The 19,355-nt window shown below is 45.2% G+C and overlaps 1 protein-coding gene across 2 annotated transcripts in view; it reads left to right on the forward strand.

The window, feature by feature from the left end:
* KASH5 (KASH domain containing 5) overlaps positions 1-19,355 on the forward strand; it is a 64,973-nt gene that overhangs the window by 5,399 nt on the left and 40,219 nt on the right. Inside the window, exons 2-6 of one of the 2 annotated variants that reach the window (XM_066607808.1) lie at positions 6,194-6,358; positions 8,381-8,476; positions 10,383-10,563; positions 11,970-12,031; positions 17,865-17,919. In XM_066607808.1, the coding sequence (XP_066463905.1) occupies positions 6,217-6,358; positions 8,381-8,476; positions 10,383-10,563; positions 11,970-12,031; positions 17,865-17,919 (536 nt within the window). In that variant the 5' untranslated portion in view covers positions 6,194-6,216. Of the gene's footprint in view, positions 1-6,193; positions 6,359-8,380; positions 8,477-10,382; positions 10,564-11,969; positions 12,032-17,864; positions 17,920-19,355 lie in introns of those variants that run through there. The other variant, XM_066607809.1, reaches the window with a different exon arrangement.

Consider the following 19,355-nt stretch of genomic DNA (forward strand, 5'->3'; position numbering starts at 1 on the left):
TTAAAAGCTGCAATATAACTTGTAGTGATTGTTTCCTCTGTTTAGTCTAGGGGTGAGTTCACACATAATGTAAATAAGTAGGGTTTTAACAAACTCCATTCACTCACAGTGGAAGAAATTTGCAGAGTAAAATAGCCATGCTGCAGATTTACAAATCCACAGCATGTTCTATCTGTTGTGGAAAGCGGTGGATTTTCACTGTGTCTTCCATTGTTTGCAGGGAGTAAAATCCACGGCAAAACTCTGCAACAAAAGCTATGTGCAGATTTTGATGTGGATTTACTTAGGCCGGCTGCACATGACTGGGTCGGATTCTGTATGCGGGAGCCCGCAGCGGAATCCGACCCTGTGCCCTGCCAGCATTCGTGCATACCTTCGCCGGCTGTACTGCAGATGGTCCACACGGTGGGCTGTCGGACATGCGCAGTACAGTTTCTTTTTCTTTTAAATCCCAGCTTTTTCCGTGTCGTCGCTAGGTGATGACGCGGAATCTGCATATTTTCCGCAATGTTATTGTGGAAGGGCCGCGGGTCGGACGGCTTCCATTGACTTCAATGGAAGTCGTCCATGTGAAATCCGCACAGAAATAGAGCATACTGCAGTTTTTACTCCGCAAGCGAAAAATTATACATGATTTCTGCTTGTGTAAAGTAAAAAGTGTTTTGCCATTGCATGCTATCGGCGATATTTGCTGTGGAGTCCGGAGTCGGATGCCCGCTTCGTGTTTGTAAGATGGCAGAAGGATGGCGACAGTGATTATTATGGGAAGATGTTAGGTATTTTCTGCTTCTCTGGATCAACACAATGGTGCAGCAAGCACAACAATGTGGGGTTCTTGCTACTGAACTGCTAGTGAAATAGGCATGTCCACATATCAGTCCATTTAGGTCTCCTTGTATTATCAGAGCGTGTATTCCAAGCTCATGCTATATTAGCGAGGTTCCTTGATTCGCGGGTGTCCTCACTTCAATGTGGCGGTACTCTTTCGTGGCCGGATGTCCTACTGCACAAGCTTGACACTTGTCCTGGCACACTGCCGTAGTCTGCTGGACAATTTCTGCCTCTGCACACAAGCATTTTGCAGCGATCTCTACCGCTACACAGGAAGGACTTCCTTTTTCCGTCCCAGCAAACACCTCTCCTTTCAGAGCAGGGGCTTTAGCTCTCAACCGTATATAGACAGCCCTTTGGCTCCCTCTTGTGGCAACTGCAAGTTTCATGCTCATAGCCTAAAGGTCTTGTGAAATTTTGCAATATACTGCAGCTCTATGCAGAGAATGGGTGCTGCATAATCAGGCATTCTGCTTGTAGGATTAAAGGAATTTCACTGTATTTACTATTAACATTCTCCTCTTACCCTATGTTATTGCCTGCCGTCACTTCTTATCAAGTTTGTATATGCACAAATTTTTTTTTAACATTTCTGCTATTGGAGGAGGACCCAACATACATAAATTTTCATATACTTTATTATGATTGGTGCTGATACCTCTGCCTATCCCCAGAACAGGCCTCCCTTTTCCCTCACTGTGGGCTTGCTGCACTCATCAGTAGTTACATAGAGACTGAATGGAGCGGTGGTCGAACATGCATGGTGCCACTCTATTTATTTCAATGGGGTTGATGGAAACAGTTGAGTACAAACGCTCGACTAACTCTGGCAGTGTCATTAAAAATGAATGGAGCAGCGCTGTGCATGCTTGAGCACCGCTCCATTCATGACCCGGGTATAACGGCGTCGTCTCTGCTGTAGCCATCCCCCCTTCAAAACCTCCCTCATCCCACTTACCTAAAGTAACCACTGACATCATTTTATTTTTGGATAATTTTGGCCACAGCAGCCATATTTATTAACAAACAACATTAACGCACAACAACATTTTATAACCTTCTGGAAAAACTGGGGAGAGATCCTTGGAGCCCTGTACCACTCTGTTGCCTCACCACCCGGGAAATAGTTGTAACTGCCGCCCATCGCATAATAACCGACTCAGGCGACCCTATTTCCCAACACACACCTCCCGTCGCAAACCAAACTCGGGAGGCTCACCAACTTGCCTCTAGTCACCAACCTCCCAACATCGAGGCAGACCTGGCAAAGCAAAGAGGCAACAGACCCACCAATTAAACAATCAAAGGGGAAAGTAGTTATCCAGCCCCTGCCTTCCCCCATCATACTTTTCTGCTAACTCCAAGGAACCCTCGCCTCACCACCACAGCCAGCACAGCTTGACCCCCTCAAGCCTGCACCGGCCTTCACAACACTAGAGCTCGTTCAATGCCTTCTTAAATTCCTTTTGACCACAAATCCATCCCTATGACATTTCTATCATCTCCGTCCGATCTCCAGTAATTACCTATGCCTGCCTCCAAATCTATATGCCTAACCGTCACACCGCCCTTGCGACGTATACATCAAGAAAACACCCCTGTTTAGCTTTAACCTGGCCTTATTCACACCCTTCACCGAGCTCACTCCCCTCCAACTCCTCCTATGGACTCTCTCCAACCATACAATTACCAGACTCTGGTATGACGTTAGCAGCTGGCACATGTCATACCTAATATACCCCGAGAGGTCCCTGAATGGTCTCCTGCCTAGATTGTTTTCCCCCATTTGCAAAACTAGTATATCCGACACTCTATCCAGAATCACCATGCTCTCCACTTCTTCTAACACCCTGCCCCACCACATCCCCCTCAAGCTCATCTACCGCCTCGCTCCTTCCAAACCTTAACTGCCTCCTTTCCGGTCTAACTGCTGCTCTTACTGCCCCCGACAAAACGCAGAAGTGTCCCCAAAATCCACACTAATGACCTTTAACAAAAACAGAACCACAGAATAATTCATTACCCCGCGAACACCACCTATCCTCACAACTCCAGTAATCTTCCCACGCCCGTACTGGGCACATCCACGCCCCCTTTAACACCTCCAAAACAAACCCTCTGTCCATGACCCCTTTGATCTTTGACCACTGAATGAAAAATTCTAGCCTTCCACCCCCCAATCTAACATCCTCCATTTGTGAACCGCCCCCCCCCCCCCCACACACACACACACACACACACACCTTTCTCTAGGCGAAACTAACCCCCTATCCTTAGTGCCCCAAAAAACGCCACTGAGAACTCTGCCTGAAATAACATTCTCTCAAAAGGATCCGCATATATGGTATCCAACGCCAACCCCATACTTTCCAGCAGGCTAAAAGATACCGGTCTCCTCGAATCACGCCGCACCTTCCCCCTCCTCACTCCTCTCACTGCCTGTTTAACTAAAAATTCTTTGTAACGTTCCTCAAGCCTCTCAACAAACACCCAAAAAATGCCACCCTGGCCATAAATAGATACTACTGATCACTCCTCCTCCGAAACCGTACCAAGCCAACTCAACAAGGCCCCACCCTGTCATCCCCAGAGTCCACAGCCCAACACTAATATCCAGGCCTCCCACTCCTGCCACGCCGCATCGTATGCCACCCTCATACCCCGAGCCAGTGACCCTCATCAGGTTTCCAACTGCTCGCTCACAACGTTTCAGAGCCGAACTGTGCAGGTGTTCCCCTCCATGTCCGCTTCTGGAGCCGGCATCCTGAACCGCTCCCACTGGAAACTAGACAGAGCATTCCCAAGTGAGTTTTCCAACCCCGAAACGTGCACTGCCACTATCCGCACGTTCAGTGATATTGCTTCTAACACCAGATGGTGCAGCAAATTCACCACTGGGAAAGATGAGGCTGTAAGAGTGTTGAACTACCTAAACCACTTTCAGGTTATCACCATGAAACCTCACCTTCATGCTCCAGAAGCGAGCACCCCAAAGCACCACGGCCTCGACTATTGGAAAAAAGATCCAATAACACCAGCTTCCATACCAAGCCAGCCTGTTTCCAAGCCTCGGGCCATTCCCCCACACACCATTGTCCTTGGAAATATGCACCGAACCCAGCACTGCCCGCTGCGTCAGTATAAAACTCCAAATCGGCATTCTCACTTATTCCCTCCATTCTTACCAATCTGCCATTATACCTTTCCAGGATGGAGGCCCACACAGCCAGGTCACCTTTGTGACCTATTCCCAATCTAATGAAATGATGTGGGGCCTTCACACCAGCCGTGGGCTGCTGCTCATCTCCTACAGAAGACACGGCCTATGGGCAATATCCTGCAGGCACAGTTAAGTTTCCCAGCAGCGACTGCAGCCCTCGCAAGAAAATTTTCTTTTTCCCTTGGGCCCTCGCCAACTCCTCCTTTAAATCCTACAACTTTTCTTGGGCAATCCGCAAACCAATTGCCTTGGTGTCAGTGGTTATGTCCAAAAACTTAAACATGCAGTGGGCCTCTCCGTCTTATCCAGGGTAAATGGCACCCCAAAACACTGAGCAGTCCATTAAATTGTAGCCACCAAAGTTGCACACTGGCGACCCATTCGTCCCAAGCACAAAATTATCCAGGTAATGGATACCAGACTGGGTCTCGCACTCCCACTCTAAGAATGAGCTAAATGCTAAATTCAGTGTATTTCTATTAGCTGCTGTACAGTGAACAGAAGATCACTATGCAGATACTTGACTACATGGAGAATGACTGAGCATGTGTGTCCTCTAGCACTCAGCTCATTAGGTGGATAGCAAAGCGCTAAACATTTTAAACACAAGGAGATGCCATACTATGTGAGTAAATGTCGTAGTTCTTCACATGGGTATTAATGTATCTTGACTCCACCGGAAGCTAGGGGTTTGACAGGAGGAACGCCCCTCTCACACCCCTAGCTCCCGATAGGGTTAAGGCTGGAAGGTCCTAGCAGTGCAGTGTGTGCATTGATGTATGGCAGCAGTGCAGCCTTAGGCTGAAGGTTTGTGGTTTTCTTAGGCGTACATTGTGAGCTGTAAATGCTGCCATGTTACCGCTGTAACATGGCATCATTACCATCTTATAATGTACACCTTAGGCCCCCTGCAGAATTTCCGCCTGTGCATGCCTGCATAGGATTGTATTACAATACCCAATCCAATGCAGACGGCTGCAATTTGTCCACATGAAATCACACGCGGAAAACAAATCGCGGCATGCTCTATTTCTGTGCGGGTCTCGCAGAGGCCTACACAGATATATCACTCCCAGGCCGTCGGCTCTGCTCTGTGCCACAACATCAAAGAGCCTGAGCCGTGGAAGAGGTGAGCGCTGCACTGGTCCCCACAGGGGCTCGGGTCCTGCTGCGAGAACTCTCGCAGCGTGATCCGATCCAGCCGTCTGCAGGCGGCCTAAGAAGACCACAAACCCTCAGCCTAAGGCTGCACCGCTGCCACACATCATTGCGCATGCTGCAGCGATTTGTCTTAGTGGAGGAGCCGTCCCCGGCTCCGTCCCGCCCGCCACCCCAGCGATGTCCCGGCTGTCAACGTTGTGCCGGCCGCTGCAATTCTGTGCTTCCTCACGGTGCTCCCCCACCCACCGACCTCAATGCTGCCGCAGGCAGTGCTCCTGCTGTGGCGGCTCGGGAAGCCAGGCGGCCACCGCTTGAGTCCTGTCTCCCAGCATCCGTGTGTCACCTCCATGTCGGCTGAACCCTACGCTGCCTCTCTGCTCCCTTAGCGGCGCTCCCTCGCTCATCGCTGCCAGTCCTCTCCGGCTGGTCGGCGCTTCAGTTCTGTCTCCCAGCACCCGCCTGGCAGGTCTGTGCCGGCCGACCCCGCCGCCGATGTCTCTCTGCTCCCTCAGCGGCACTTCCCCGCTCACCGCTGCCAGCTGGGATTTGGTAGTGGCTTGGCAGGACCTACAGGGCTAACAGATGTGCAGCCAATAAGGTACAGGGGGCGTCACCCCCCTGTTAATCTTGACTCCACCAGGAGTTCCTGGTGGCGTCAAGATACACTAATACCCATCACATGATCATTTTCCTAACAGCATGTAACTGGTAAACTTTCATTTTTTTCTATGTGATGGGGATGATTTTTAATGGTGGGGCAACCCCTTTAAGGCTTGTTTAAGCCGCCCTGCTAGAGGTAAACAATGAAGAGCCCTTTAATGTATATTTAGAAATCTGAAAACTGTTCAATGCTGAGAAATAATTGATTGACATTACAGGCACCAAGCAGGAGGACGCACTGCTGTTGTACTGTAGACTACTGTACATGTCACCTGTCTGGGATAAAACTAAAATTAGTTATGTAAACACTTTGTTTCTTAGGATTATAATACTACTACAAAAGAATGTCTGTGGAAATCTTTGACAGTGAGACTGATGGGAGCATGGCAGCGTCAGATAGAGATCATAATGACATGACAATAATGGAGTCTGAATACTGGAGTACAGATGAGCCATCAGAGCAGGGTCCAGAGTCCGTCTATGAAGGTACAATATAGAACATTACATATTAGTAATCAGCAACACTTAATTTATGAAAGAAGTTGCCAGAGAAAACTTGCTATGCACTGAGCACTCAATGTGATTTAACTTTTTAATATAACTACTGTTAACAATTGTTCTTTGAGCTGTGATCTTATGAGGCCTTAAAGGCCCATTTACACCGGCCGCTGATCGCTAATCGGCGATCATCTTAGTGATAAATATGCGCCCATCGTGCACTTTTCGGGCACTGCTGGCTGATCGTTAAATTCTGTCCAACCTAAAAATTGTCTGTCAGTTTTATCAGAAGTTCTCCACGGGGAGTGCTGATAGCATTGTTCCTCCCTGGAGAACAAAGGATCTGAGCGGAGATAAGAGGCCCTCGGGCTATTAACTGCGTTCAATGAAGGCTTCATTTGCACACTTAATTACTATTAAGTAGCTGAGTAGCTACTTAATAGTTTATGCAAAATGATAGCTCAAAGTTGTCACTCACACTGTCATTTGAGTTATCCTCTGCTGGTGTAAATGAGCCTTGAGTAACTGTGACCTCTCAGAAATATTTAATTTCCTCTAGTATTCGCATTTCTCAATGACTAAAAAAAATGTTCTGCTTCTTTCCAGAATATTGCAATTTGGTAAGCAAAAATATACACTAGGGTGGAGCATTGAGATATGGCAAAACATTAAGTGGCAGCTATACAGCAGGACATCTTCCTAATTTGTTACATCTGCTAATAGTAATGTTAGGGTAACATTTTAGCTTTAAATTCCAACTGCAAGCTGGGGCTCAAAACAGATGTATATTATGAGAACTGGCGCTTATGCGCAAGATTTCCGATTACTCAATCTACAGCATTAAAGGGGTTGTCCCGCGGCAGCAAGTGGGTCTATACACTTCTGTATGGCCATATTAATGCACTTTGTAATGTACATTGTGCATTAATTATGAGCCATACAGAAGTTATAAAAAGTTTTTCACGTACCTGCTCCGTTGCTAGCGTCCTCGTCTCCATGGTTGCCGTCTAATTTTCGCCGTCTAATGGCCAAATTAGACGCGCTTGCGCAGTCCGGGTCTTCTTATCTTCTCAATGGGGCTCCGTGTAGCTCCGCCCCGTCACGTGCCGATTCCAGCCAATCAGGAGGCTGGAATCGGCAATGAACCGCACAGAAGAGCTGCGGTCCACGGAGGAAGAAGATCCCGGCGGCCATCTTCAACCGGTAAGTAAGAAGTCACCGGAGCGCGGGGATTCAGGTAAGCGCTGTGCTGTTTTTTTTTTAAGTCCCTGCATCGGGGTTGTCTCGCGCCGAACGGGGGGGGGGGGGGGGGGGTTGAAAAAAAAAAACACCCGTTTCGGCGCGGGACAACCCCTTTAATATTAACAATTAGCTTTTGCAAAAGAACCACTATACTTCAAAACATTAAAGGGTTTTTCCAGAGAAATACTATTGATGACCTATCCTTAAGATAGGTCACCAATAGTTGATCAGCTGGTGTCTGTCACTTGCAGTTACAAGCACCGGCTACTACTCCACTCCAAATACACAGAGGTCGGAGCGGAAGCCTCAGTGCCGACCTCTATGTAGTGGTCAGCGCTTGTAACTGCAGACACGGCTCTCATTTAAATCGGGGTTCTATTCTCTGTGTGTTGCATGCGCAAATACATCCATTGAGGCTGACCTTATACTAAATCTTTTCCCACAGAATATGTCAATCTGCTCAGGTCCTCCTGCTCCATAACTACCTCAAGACTGAACATTATTTTCAATGTGACAGATTCCCTTTAACTGATGAAGAACTGAGTTTTGATTCATTATACTTTTCACTCTATAACGTACATATATAGTAAATATTAACTTGTCATTAATCGTGTTATGATGATGCAACAGTCATGGTAACAATTGTTACAGCTGTATTTAGCATATGTGACATCTGTATAGTTTAATGCCTTTCTGCAACCATTCCTGTTATCTTGTACTTGTTTGAAAGGTTCAGTAATGAGTGTCTTGCTTCAATTCTCCCTTTAGATGGTTCCCACAAATACCCAGTGCAAACAGGCAATTTATCCTCCGCACAGCAGATACTAGATACTGTTTTTCAAGTGTGTGATGTAGAGGAAAGAGGTAAGAATCATATATGTGACTAATAGCAGGTCAGAGATGGTTCTTCATGTAATTCAGCAAGTGAACAACCTACAGATCATTAATAGACTACAGTATGTAGAAAAATCTTTTCCTTATTTTTTATATAAATATTCTTTATATAAATATCATAAAAATAATTACTCCATAAAGAAAAATAAACACTGCATTAACCCCCTAATGACAGTCCATTTTAGGCCCTAATGACCAATCAATTTTACAATTTTATTCATTGTCGTATTCCAAGAGCAACAACTTTTTTTTTGTATCTATATCTGTCTACATAGTGGGACAAGTTGTTTTTTTTTAGGAAGCATTATTTATGGTTACATATAATGAATGGTATAACTTTTTTTTGAGGGGGGGGGGCACTTGGTTTTTACAACGTTCACCACACGGTATAAATAAGATGATAAAATTATTCTCTGGATCAAAACGATTATATCGTTTTTTAATATAGTTTTATATTGTTTTTTATGTTTTACTATTTTTGCAGACTAGAAACACTTTTTTACAATAATTATATTTTTGGGAGATTGCTTTATTCAAAGAATTACAACATTTTTATTTTTCTATCAACATAGCTGTGAGTGGGCATTTTTTTCACAGGACAAGCTGTACTTTTTTAATGGCTTTTTTAATTCGACTATCTGATCACATTATATTTCATTTTTTGTGATGTGGGATACCCCAAAATCAGCAATTTTGCCCACGATTTAAAATTTTATTTTTTTTTCACAGTGTTTACCTGCATGGTTCAATAATGTGTTGACTTTTTTATTGAAGTTATTACCCATGCGTCAATACCAATTTCATGTTTTTCTTTTATTTCTTTTTACATAATAAAGGATGAAAGGGCGAGATTTGAGTTTCTACATTTTTTATATTTTTATTACACTTTTTTACACTTTTTGCTTTGTCCCATTATTAGACTTGAACTTTATCAGCTCTGATTGCTGTTAAAATACAAGGCAATACCTCAGTATTGCCATGTATTCTACAAGCCTATTAGACCCTGCCTAATAGTCCTCTGTAGATGGCTGACTTGAAGGCCATTGTTAGGCCTCCAGGTGCCATAGGAACCCATCAGAACCCTGGAATTGAATCGCTGGTCTCCAATGGGTCCAACGGTCTGCAGTTTTTCCAGAAACAACATCATGTCTGTACAAGGGGCTCTGCCCCCTGTCCTATCGCTTACTTGCCTCCCCCTTCCTGCAATGTCTTGTCGGCAGCAGCACAGGTCTAAGTAACTTACATGCTAGTTGCTCAGGACAGTGCAGTCTCAGTCAGCACAGGCAGTACCTCTACCTCTCTTGGCAGTACTATGCTGAGAGCAGGTAAGACGGGGAAGAGTCACATGCGCACCATTTGGAGCAGCTAGAGTGTAGGGGATGCCAGCACTATGGGGGAAGTGGAGACACCTGCACTATGGGAGGGCAGCCAGCACTATGTGGGGCGAAGAAGGGCCGCTAGCATTATGGGATTGGCTGCAGGGGGTGACACCAGCACTATGAAGGATGCAGAGAGGATGACAGCGCTATGGGGGAGTCACACAGGGGATGCCAGCACTATGGGGGAGTAGTAAAAGGTTCATTGGGGATGACAGTAGGATGCGGAGAGAGTGAAGAGATGAGTCATGACTGGAGTAAAAGTTTCATAGCGGTCTGGAACCAGACAAGGAACAAAACCAAAAATGGACATCACCAATCAAAGGAGACGTCACCTGTGATCACTGGAAGTAACTGTGATGTAATCGCTATGACTGTGTAGAGTTGGTATCTGACTATGATATGGTGACCGCAGTCGTGCAGAACCTGCAGAATGTAGAACGGGTGACTAAATAGTAGAATATACCATATACTTCTACAATGAGTGTATTTGTCTGAAGGGATGGTGCCGGCTTTCCAGATCATTGATTATTTAAAAAGTGTGACAGACTCCAGTCGTGATGGAAAACGCCTTCAATGCCTGCGTAGCATGTTGGACCCGGATGGTGGGAATACCTTGGTAGATCTACTGACATTTCAGAAGACCATGTCCAAGTGGATTGAAAGCTGCTGGATGGACAGGTTTGACATCATATATAAAACGCAAAATCTGTTTGTTTGTTTGTGTCGGATAGAAATCCACAGTTCTGGTCCGATTTGAGTGACATTTTGCACGAGCGTTCTTCCACACCAGCCGACGAATACTAGTGGGATTAAAAATCGAAAAGTCACCGACTTCCCTTATAATTGTTGTTGCCAATAGCAACCAATCACAGCTCAGCTTTCATTTCTTACACAGTTGAGGTAAAATGAAAACTGTGCTGTGATTCCACAAAGCCGGCTGCAGTCTACCATATACCACCAAAACAAACTTTTCGCATGTCACGACTTCGCCAACAGTGTCCGCTGATGGCACCTATGTAGCAACTAATGATATTAATAAACATTTCAGCTAAAAGAAATATTACGGAAGATGATTGCGCATAAGGTTGATGAGCCAATTGCGCAGCGCCTCATAATTTTTTGACGAACGAATGATTTGGGACCGCTGCAAAATGGCGTGGTAACATCAGTTATTATGTAGAAGAAGGAAATAACTTGGAAAGCCCAATTTTCAATAACCAGTCCCAACTATTATGAAGGACTTCAAGGAAGGGACAGTATTTCAAGGCAACTACAATTCGCTCTGCAGGTTCGGGGCCATGATGGCCAACACAATCTTTATACTATATAAAACAAAGGGTCAAAATAGCACTTCACTGAATAGCTATAAGGTGTATGAAGAATATAAAATTGACGGGACTTACCCGGTATTTAGTGGAGTTCCTTATAGGGACACCCCACTAGTACCTCCATGTCCCGGCATGCATGTTATAAAGGCATCCATGCTTGACAAAGGCTCTAAGGTAACGGGCCGAAACGCATTGCATTTCCAATAAAGATGTCAATACGACACAGACAGAAGATTTTTACAATCTTTATACTAGCTAATCACCCCTGGTACATTGGTAGTGTTAGACTGCTAATGCTCTTTACCTGCTCTCTGATTGGCCAACACTACTCACATGATCAGCGCTGGCCAATCACAGAACATTGCATGCTGTATATTAGGTAGTTAAAAAATGACATTTCGGCGGCTCAAAAACAGGACTCCAAACTGGTGGAACGCATCAGCGGCAGAAAAGATTAACTGCGGGTAATATACTCCCTCCGATTCTGAGACAGAATTTTGTCCCAAGATGGGAGGGTCGCTTGAACAGCCCACAGATGCTTTCTAGAACACCCATATTCTGTAGACACAGCCGGATAGTTTTAATAATACAGACAAGCGATTATACCCTGCAGAGATTAAATGATCTACGTTGGGCTGGTAGCATCATAAAACATGTAGTAAATATTGTTGGTGTTCTGTAGATTACTCCCTTGCAAATTGTGTAACTCATACTAATGATGAATTACTAACTAAAGGGCTATTTCTTGGTAATTAGGGGTGTAGACGATAAAGCAGAAGAGGAGCTATTTATTAAAGACTTGCAGACATCTATTATTGGTAAGTAAAAATGCAGAGAAGTTTAGTTTAGTTTCCCATTGTTTCATTACTAAACAGAAAAAATATCATATTTTGAAACCTGAAAAGCACTATGGTCCACATAAAGGTTACAAACATTAACCACAGTTCCCTCTAAGCTATGTGCCAGCATGCCTGTGCAGCTTCCAATCTCCCTCCACTCATTGAGTACTGCAGTCCGTGCACACTGGGCAGCCCACAGCTGCACTTGTCAGATCAGATTGAAGCAGGAGCATCCCTCCTCCTCTGCATCAGCAGCAAATAAGCCTACACGCTGCTGTAGAAAGAAGGCTTTCCTCCTACTGACAAATTTAGGTATAACTTACACCCAGAACTGGCATAAATTAGAACAGAAATGTATGCCAGGTCCGAGCTGGCGTACACTTCTCTGAAGGCGTATGGAGGAGCCTGGAATGTGCTTAATACATGAAGTGCACGGTGCGCTGGGAGAAACTGTACTTAAGTTGGTTTTATATCTGTGGCAGGGATTCCGCTTTCTGGCTCCGTTTGGGGAGCAGGAAACGGGAATCCCCAAAGCCAAACGGTTCCCTCTCTGCACGGAACCAAACAGCTCCGGATGGACTTCATTGGCTATAATGGGGTTCGCCCACTTTCTGCCCAGCAGGCCCAGTTTTTTTATGGAAGAAAAAGCACTACATGCAGGACTTTTTCTTCCGCTATTATTATCCAGATGCATAATGGAACCTCCAACCAGATGTTGCGACTCAGATGTGAAACCAGCCTAAGCCGGGAGTTGAAAACGCTGAGCCTATAAAATTTCACCCTCAATTTCAAAATTGCTGATAACTGCACCAGACTTGCATGGCTGAATAGTTTTGTATGGCAGCACCTACCTGAGACCATATCCATAACCCTAAACACTTCACTTTACTAATAGAGATGAGCGAACCTACTCGTTTCGAGTAATTACTCGATCGAGCACCGCGATTTTCGAGTACTTCAGTACTCGGGCGAAAAGATTCGGGGGGCGCCGTGGGTGAGTGGAGGGTTGCAGCGGGGAGTGGGGGGGGGGAGAGGGAGAGAGAGAGGGCTCCCCCCTGTTCCCCGCTGCTACCCCCTGCGCCGCCACGCCTCCCCCCGCCCCCCGGCGCCCCCCGAATCTTTTCACCCGAGAACTGAAGTACTCGAAAATCGCGCTGCTCGATCGAGTAATTACTCGAAACGAGTAGGTTCGCTCATCTCTAATCTTCATGTACCTCACATTACTTCCCTCCATTTGCTGTATAACAATACCCCCACTTGCGAGATAATAGTAAGTGCTAAAGATATATATCATAAAATTATAGAATGATAGAGTTGGAAGGGACCTCTTGGATCATCGGGTCCCACCCCCTCCTTAATGCAGGATCACTAAGTCATCCCAGACAGATGTCTGTCCAGCCTCCTTTTGAAGACTTCCATTGAAGGAGAACTCAGCACCTCCCGCAGTAACTTGTTCTACTCATTGATCACCCTCACTGTCAAATACATGTAGAATTCTATGTTGTCCACCCTGCTGCAATTAACGTATCAAAATACAATAAATGTAATTGTGAGTTGTGCAGTGAAAGATGTGCTTTCACTGTGTTATAGGGATTGTTCAGCCCTTCTCTCCAACCTGATCTGAGGCCTGGAGAGATGGTATTGTATGCAGTCCAACACCCAGCAAGTATTATGCACATGTCTTATTAATTAGAATAGGACACATTCATGATACTTGCCGGGGGTCGGACGGTTGCCCACCACTGATGAAACATTGCCCACCTCTCTAACCACTCCTGGCCACCAACGTCCCTGGCCAAACTAACTGCAATTCTGAGCTATAATACCAGATACACTCTATAGTGATAATTGGCCCTGACATCCTATTTCTAAAGGGGTTTTACAGCTTGCCAAATTTATGAAATATCTTCAGCATAGGTCATCAATAGTTGATCTGCAAGAGCCACCACCAAAGACCCCCGCCCATCAGCTGTTTGCCGGGGCGCTGTCACAATGTACGGAGCAGGATGCAGATAACTCCATACATTGTGTAGTGGCTCGGCATGGTATCACTAGCACAATTCCCATTCACTTCAATTTCCTCAGCATAGGTCATCAACATTTTTGAGCTGGAAAACCCCTGTAACTTCAATGCTGGGAGTAGTCATGGCAAGTAATATTCCCATAGCTCCCAGACTATTTCTGCACAGTGGTGACATGATGGTGGAAGTGATCATCTGAAATGCTCTGCATTGTGCTGATGCCTATAGTCTAGCATCAGCACAGTGTAAGTGAATGGAGCAGGCACAGCCAGTGGTGTATTATAATGAGGACCTTTTGGGTGCCACCCCCCACCCCGGCCCAAGATTCAGGGAGGGGGGCCATGGCCACCTGAACCGCCCTACCATTGTAGTGGCCCAGAGTTAGGGTCCCTCTAACACTTGTTTGCCTACCCCATGTAGATTGTCTTTGTGTTTGTGTGGGTGCCAGCAAACGTGCTGGTGCCTGCATATCTGTCTCCCTAACCTGCTCGGTGCGGTGTGATTGGTGGTTAGATAAGTTGGGGGGTGGAGTTAAGGGAGAGAGAGAGAGATGGGCGGTGAAGAAGGGTGTGTAGGAGAGATGCTGGGGCTCTGATGCTTCTGTTTGCGCTAAGCCCAGGCGCATTCCATAGAGCTATGGGATGCATTCCCTTTGGGAGCCTTCAGTCAGAATCATCATCAGGTAAAGTCGGCGGTGAATGTTGCACACTCCCCCGCTTAACTACGGAGTTGGGAGACAGTATACAACTTCACTGCTTCAGGTCGCAGTATAAGCTTAGTATGAGTGACTGGCTCATAGATGCCGCTAGTTCAGTGAGGAAGGAGGTAATAAGTGGTCAGAGACTGTTCGTGTTTTCCCCTGTGTGTCAGCAATGCTCACCCAAGAATTTCCATCAGATAGCTGAGACTGATGACTGAATTATAGGGAAGAAGTGTATGGCTGACGCAAGCGAAACAGAGACTTTATTGGAAAACATGTGCCAGAAGTGTTGTACTTTAGACTGTCGCAGTTTGCACTTGGAAAATCAAAGTTGACAATGTGGAATAAAAACCTTGTGCCTATGGTTCAAACTACACTTTAATTTTTGGACTCCTTTATTCAGCTCTGATGATTCAATTCTCCGCAGAGGCACTGGTGTCACGTGAACAGTTCTTTCTATTAGCAAGACCGCTAACTTTTACGCCTGCCTGCAGCTGGGCCAGGCCGCGTCTGGAGGTAATAGAAGGAGACAGAAGAGCCATTGCGACCCATCATTTTGTTCCCTGTTGTCTCCCCAATCTATGGCCTGACCCTGGACACTGCACCAACTTAACAGTTGTCCACTCAGAGTCAACAGCAAAGTTGCACTTGCTGCAGGCTGAAGCTGCTCATCGTGGGATGGGGAGAAGCGTCTAGAGATGTCAATCTGGGAGAGCCTTTCACAGAGTGATACCTGAGCAGCAGGTAAAGGCAATAATAGGAGTAGCCTTTTGAGGGTGTGGCTTAAGTAAAAAGGTGCAGCTAACAACGATTGGCAAAATGAAAAAGAGACAGACAAAGAAACGAATAGAGACACAGGAGCAACAAAAAAGAGACAGACAGACAGAGAGAGCAGGAGAAACACAGAGAAGACAAACAAGTGAGGACTTATTCACATAGGTGTACAAATGCTCCTTATTACACACATAATACAGAGTGCCCAATCTCCATTGATTTGCATTGACATATTCAGGCCTACGTTTTTCACATGCATGAAAAAAATCACAGCATATCCTATTTTGGTCCGTATTACAGACCAAAATAGTCCATTGAAGCCATTGGGATTGTGTAAGTATGCAGTGAATACACTTACATAATGGACCTGCTTTTTTTTTTTTTGTGCGCATGAAGAACGCTGTTTATATGTGCGTGAAAAAAACACTGTAAGCAGGACTAGATATACCCACAATATGCGGTTTATCAGTCCATGAAAACACTGCAGTGCATTTTCACAGTTCAAGAACTGCATACGCCGGTGTGAATGAGCACTGAGACACACTGACATCTAAAGAGAGAGAGACACAGACAAAGAGAATGAAAGAGATGCAGAAACAGAGAGAACAACCTACTTAGAAGAAAAATTACACATGAAGCACCGTGGTACTACAAGTCCCAGCATAACATTGTAATGAATAAATATACACTGGAACACTGTCCATAATCCCATAAAGTGATGTTCTCTGTAACTAAAAGTATATTTTCGCACTAAATGAAGCGCAACAAGTCAAATTGCCTTACATGACCCAATGGGAATCAGACTTAAATGCTTCCTTATCTATAGAAAGATGGCGCCATTGCAGCGAGTCTAAGCAAAAATAGTTGGCAAGTTAGTCTTACTGAGACTTCCCTAAAGGTGTTACACAGAGCCTATTTGGTGCCATCTTGCATACATGCTATTTATCCCAAGGTATCCAATCTGTGTTTTAGAGGATGTGGCAACACTGGATCTCATTTACATATCTGGTGGACATGTCCCATAGTGCAGGCCTTCTGTAAAAGGGTCACTCATCTTATTTCCTGAGTCACTTTTCTTGGATTAGATCCGTTCATACTACTGTTGGGCAATAAACCCCAAAAAGATGCGTAATGCTCCATTTAGGGTTATGCAATTTATCGCTATGACAGCTCGAATCCATATTGCTTATAATTGGCGACAATCGCATCTACCTTTTAATTCCCTCATCACCCGAATTAACAGGACTCTTCTGAATGAGAGGTTGACTGCAATATGCCAGGACAGGATAGCACAGTTTGAGTCAGTATGGGAGCCATGGATCACCTTTGCCAATATCCCCAATCTACATTACCACCTCCAACTCTAGCTACTTCACTGACCACTTGAAGCTAAAGTGTATCACTAATGCAAAAGATAGATGATTAGATAAATTAAGAAAAGGGATAAAAATAAATAATAATAATTAAAAATATCACCATCCCGACTTGCTATTAAACACCAACAAAGTGCTTATATTGGGTTGTACTGTTAAACCCTAACATCCCCCCCCTTCCCCTCCCCCGTCTCTTCTTCCCCCCTATATATTGTTGGTTTTGTATTTGTACAAGTTTATATAGGTTGATGAATATTTCTTGGAACCAATCTATTCTAAGTACACTAAGAATTCCTGTTGTTATACAAAACGTTTCTCCCCCTGCGTGGGGCCTATGCAGCAGGAATGTTGTCAACAGTTTGAATTAAAGGGGTTGTCCCGCGGCAGCAAGTGGGTCTATACACTTCTGTATGGCCATATTAATGCACTTTGTAATGTACATTGTGCATTAATTATGAGCCATACAGAAGTTATAAAAAGTTTTTTACTTACCTGCTCCGTTGCTAGCGTCCTCGTTCCCATGGAGCCGACTAATTTTCGCCCTCCGATGGCCAAATTAGCCGCGCTTGCGCAGTCCGGGTCTTCTGCTCTCTTCAATGGAGCCGCTCGTGCAGAATGCCGGCTCCGTGTAGCTCCGCCCCGTCACGTGCCGATTCCAGCCAATCAGGAGGCTGGAATCAGCAATGGACCGCACAGAAGAGCTGCGGTCCAGGGAGGGAGCAGACCCCGGCGGCCATCTTCAGCAGGTGAGTATGAAGACGCCGGACCGCCGGGATTCAGGTAAGCGCTGAGCGGTTTGTTTTTTTAACCCCTGCATCGGGGTTGTCTCGCGCCGAACGGGGGGGGGGGTTAAAAAAAAAAAAAAAAACCCGTTTCGGCGCGGGACAACCCCTTTAACTTTCAATAAATACTTTTGTAACATAAAAGTATATTTTCCTCTACAGACTTCCAGTGCGGATCACAGCCGGATGAATATGCAGGTTATTCCAATAGATACATGTAAGTTCCCTGCACATAATGTAATGTTTTAGTCAGTGCACTTAGCTTGGTTATGGAACTCAATGACATGCTCCAGATCTGTCTGTCTTATATTCCCATTAGGAAGTTATTGATCGGCACTAACTGACTATTCTCTCCATCTGTAGAAACATTACCATGTTATTGCTGTAAATCACCAACTCCTAACACTGTGCGCTTACAGATACCCTACTCAAAAAATGTGCACATATTTACTGCATATTTGGTCCTGTTTGTGTTTTTTCTATTTTTGTACATGCTTATTCACTGAGTTTTTAACATGTACATAAAAATACAAGAAGGCCCTACAGATTTTTCCTGCCTTCATACATAAATATGCAGTGAAAACATGTATCATGCATATTCACTGCATATTTACACAATCCCATTAACTTCAATGGGCTATTTTGGTGTGTATTAGAAATGAAGCTAGGACATGCTGCAACTTTTTTGACATGTGTAAAATGTGCTTGACAAAAACAGGTCTGAATACTCCAATGCAAATCAATAGGGTTTATGTTATTCGTATTAAGACCTTGGGCAGACGAGTGATTTTTTTAGTGCATGAATAGGTGTGCTAAAAAAGCGGCTCTATTAGAACTAATGCTTTCCAATGAAAGCGTTCACATGTCCGATTTTTACAATGGCTTAATAATCGCACCTGCAAAAGATAGGACAGCGTTTTAAAAAGCATAGCCTTCCTCTCTGTTGCACTGCATCACACGAAAACGCAGTTTTCGTGTGATGCAATGCATTGTTACGATTAGGAAATCCTACTGTCAAAGCCCTTAAATAAACCCTAGCAGCAGGGAATAAAAGACATCACCTAGAAGCGCTTTCTGGCTCCAGAGTGTCTTTTCCTCAGGTCACAGGCACTCTTCTTCTTAATTTCTTCTGGCCATGGATTAAAAAATCCCGGCCTCCTCAAAGTGCTGCCTCAGATTGGGTGAGTGCTGTGACCAATCACATTGAATGGCAGCGCCGGCCCCATTGAAAGCAATAGGAGAAGATCACTGCTGTGACAGCTGTGGCAGGAGATTCCTTCATCCCCGTGGGGAGTTCCCTCATCACTGAACACTGTGACTGTGCTGTCATAGTGTTCAGTGATAAGGGGAATCCCTGCGGGGATGAAGGAATCCCCGTCACAGCTGTGGCAAAGGAGCGTGATCTTCTCCTTATGTTTTCAATGAGGCCGCTGCTACTGCCGCCGGCCCCACTGACCACAAAGTGAAACCCCTGAATGTGACAGCATCCATAGGTTTCACATCCAAGGAATCCCCTGCTGCAGCTGTCACAGCCACAGCAGGGAATGGCGATCCTCTCCCATTGCTTTCAATGGGGCCGCACTATTTATGTGTGATTCTTAGCTTCGATCCAGCGTTTTTCACACAAGTGTCTAGCAATTCTTTTTTTAGCGC

This window comes from Eleutherodactylus coqui, chromosome 6 (assembly GCF_035609145.1).
Source record: "Eleutherodactylus coqui strain aEleCoq1 chromosome 6, aEleCoq1.hap1, whole genome shotgun sequence".
Classification (NCBI taxonomy): Eukaryota; Metazoa; Chordata; class Amphibia; order Anura; family Eleutherodactylidae; genus Eleutherodactylus; species Eleutherodactylus coqui.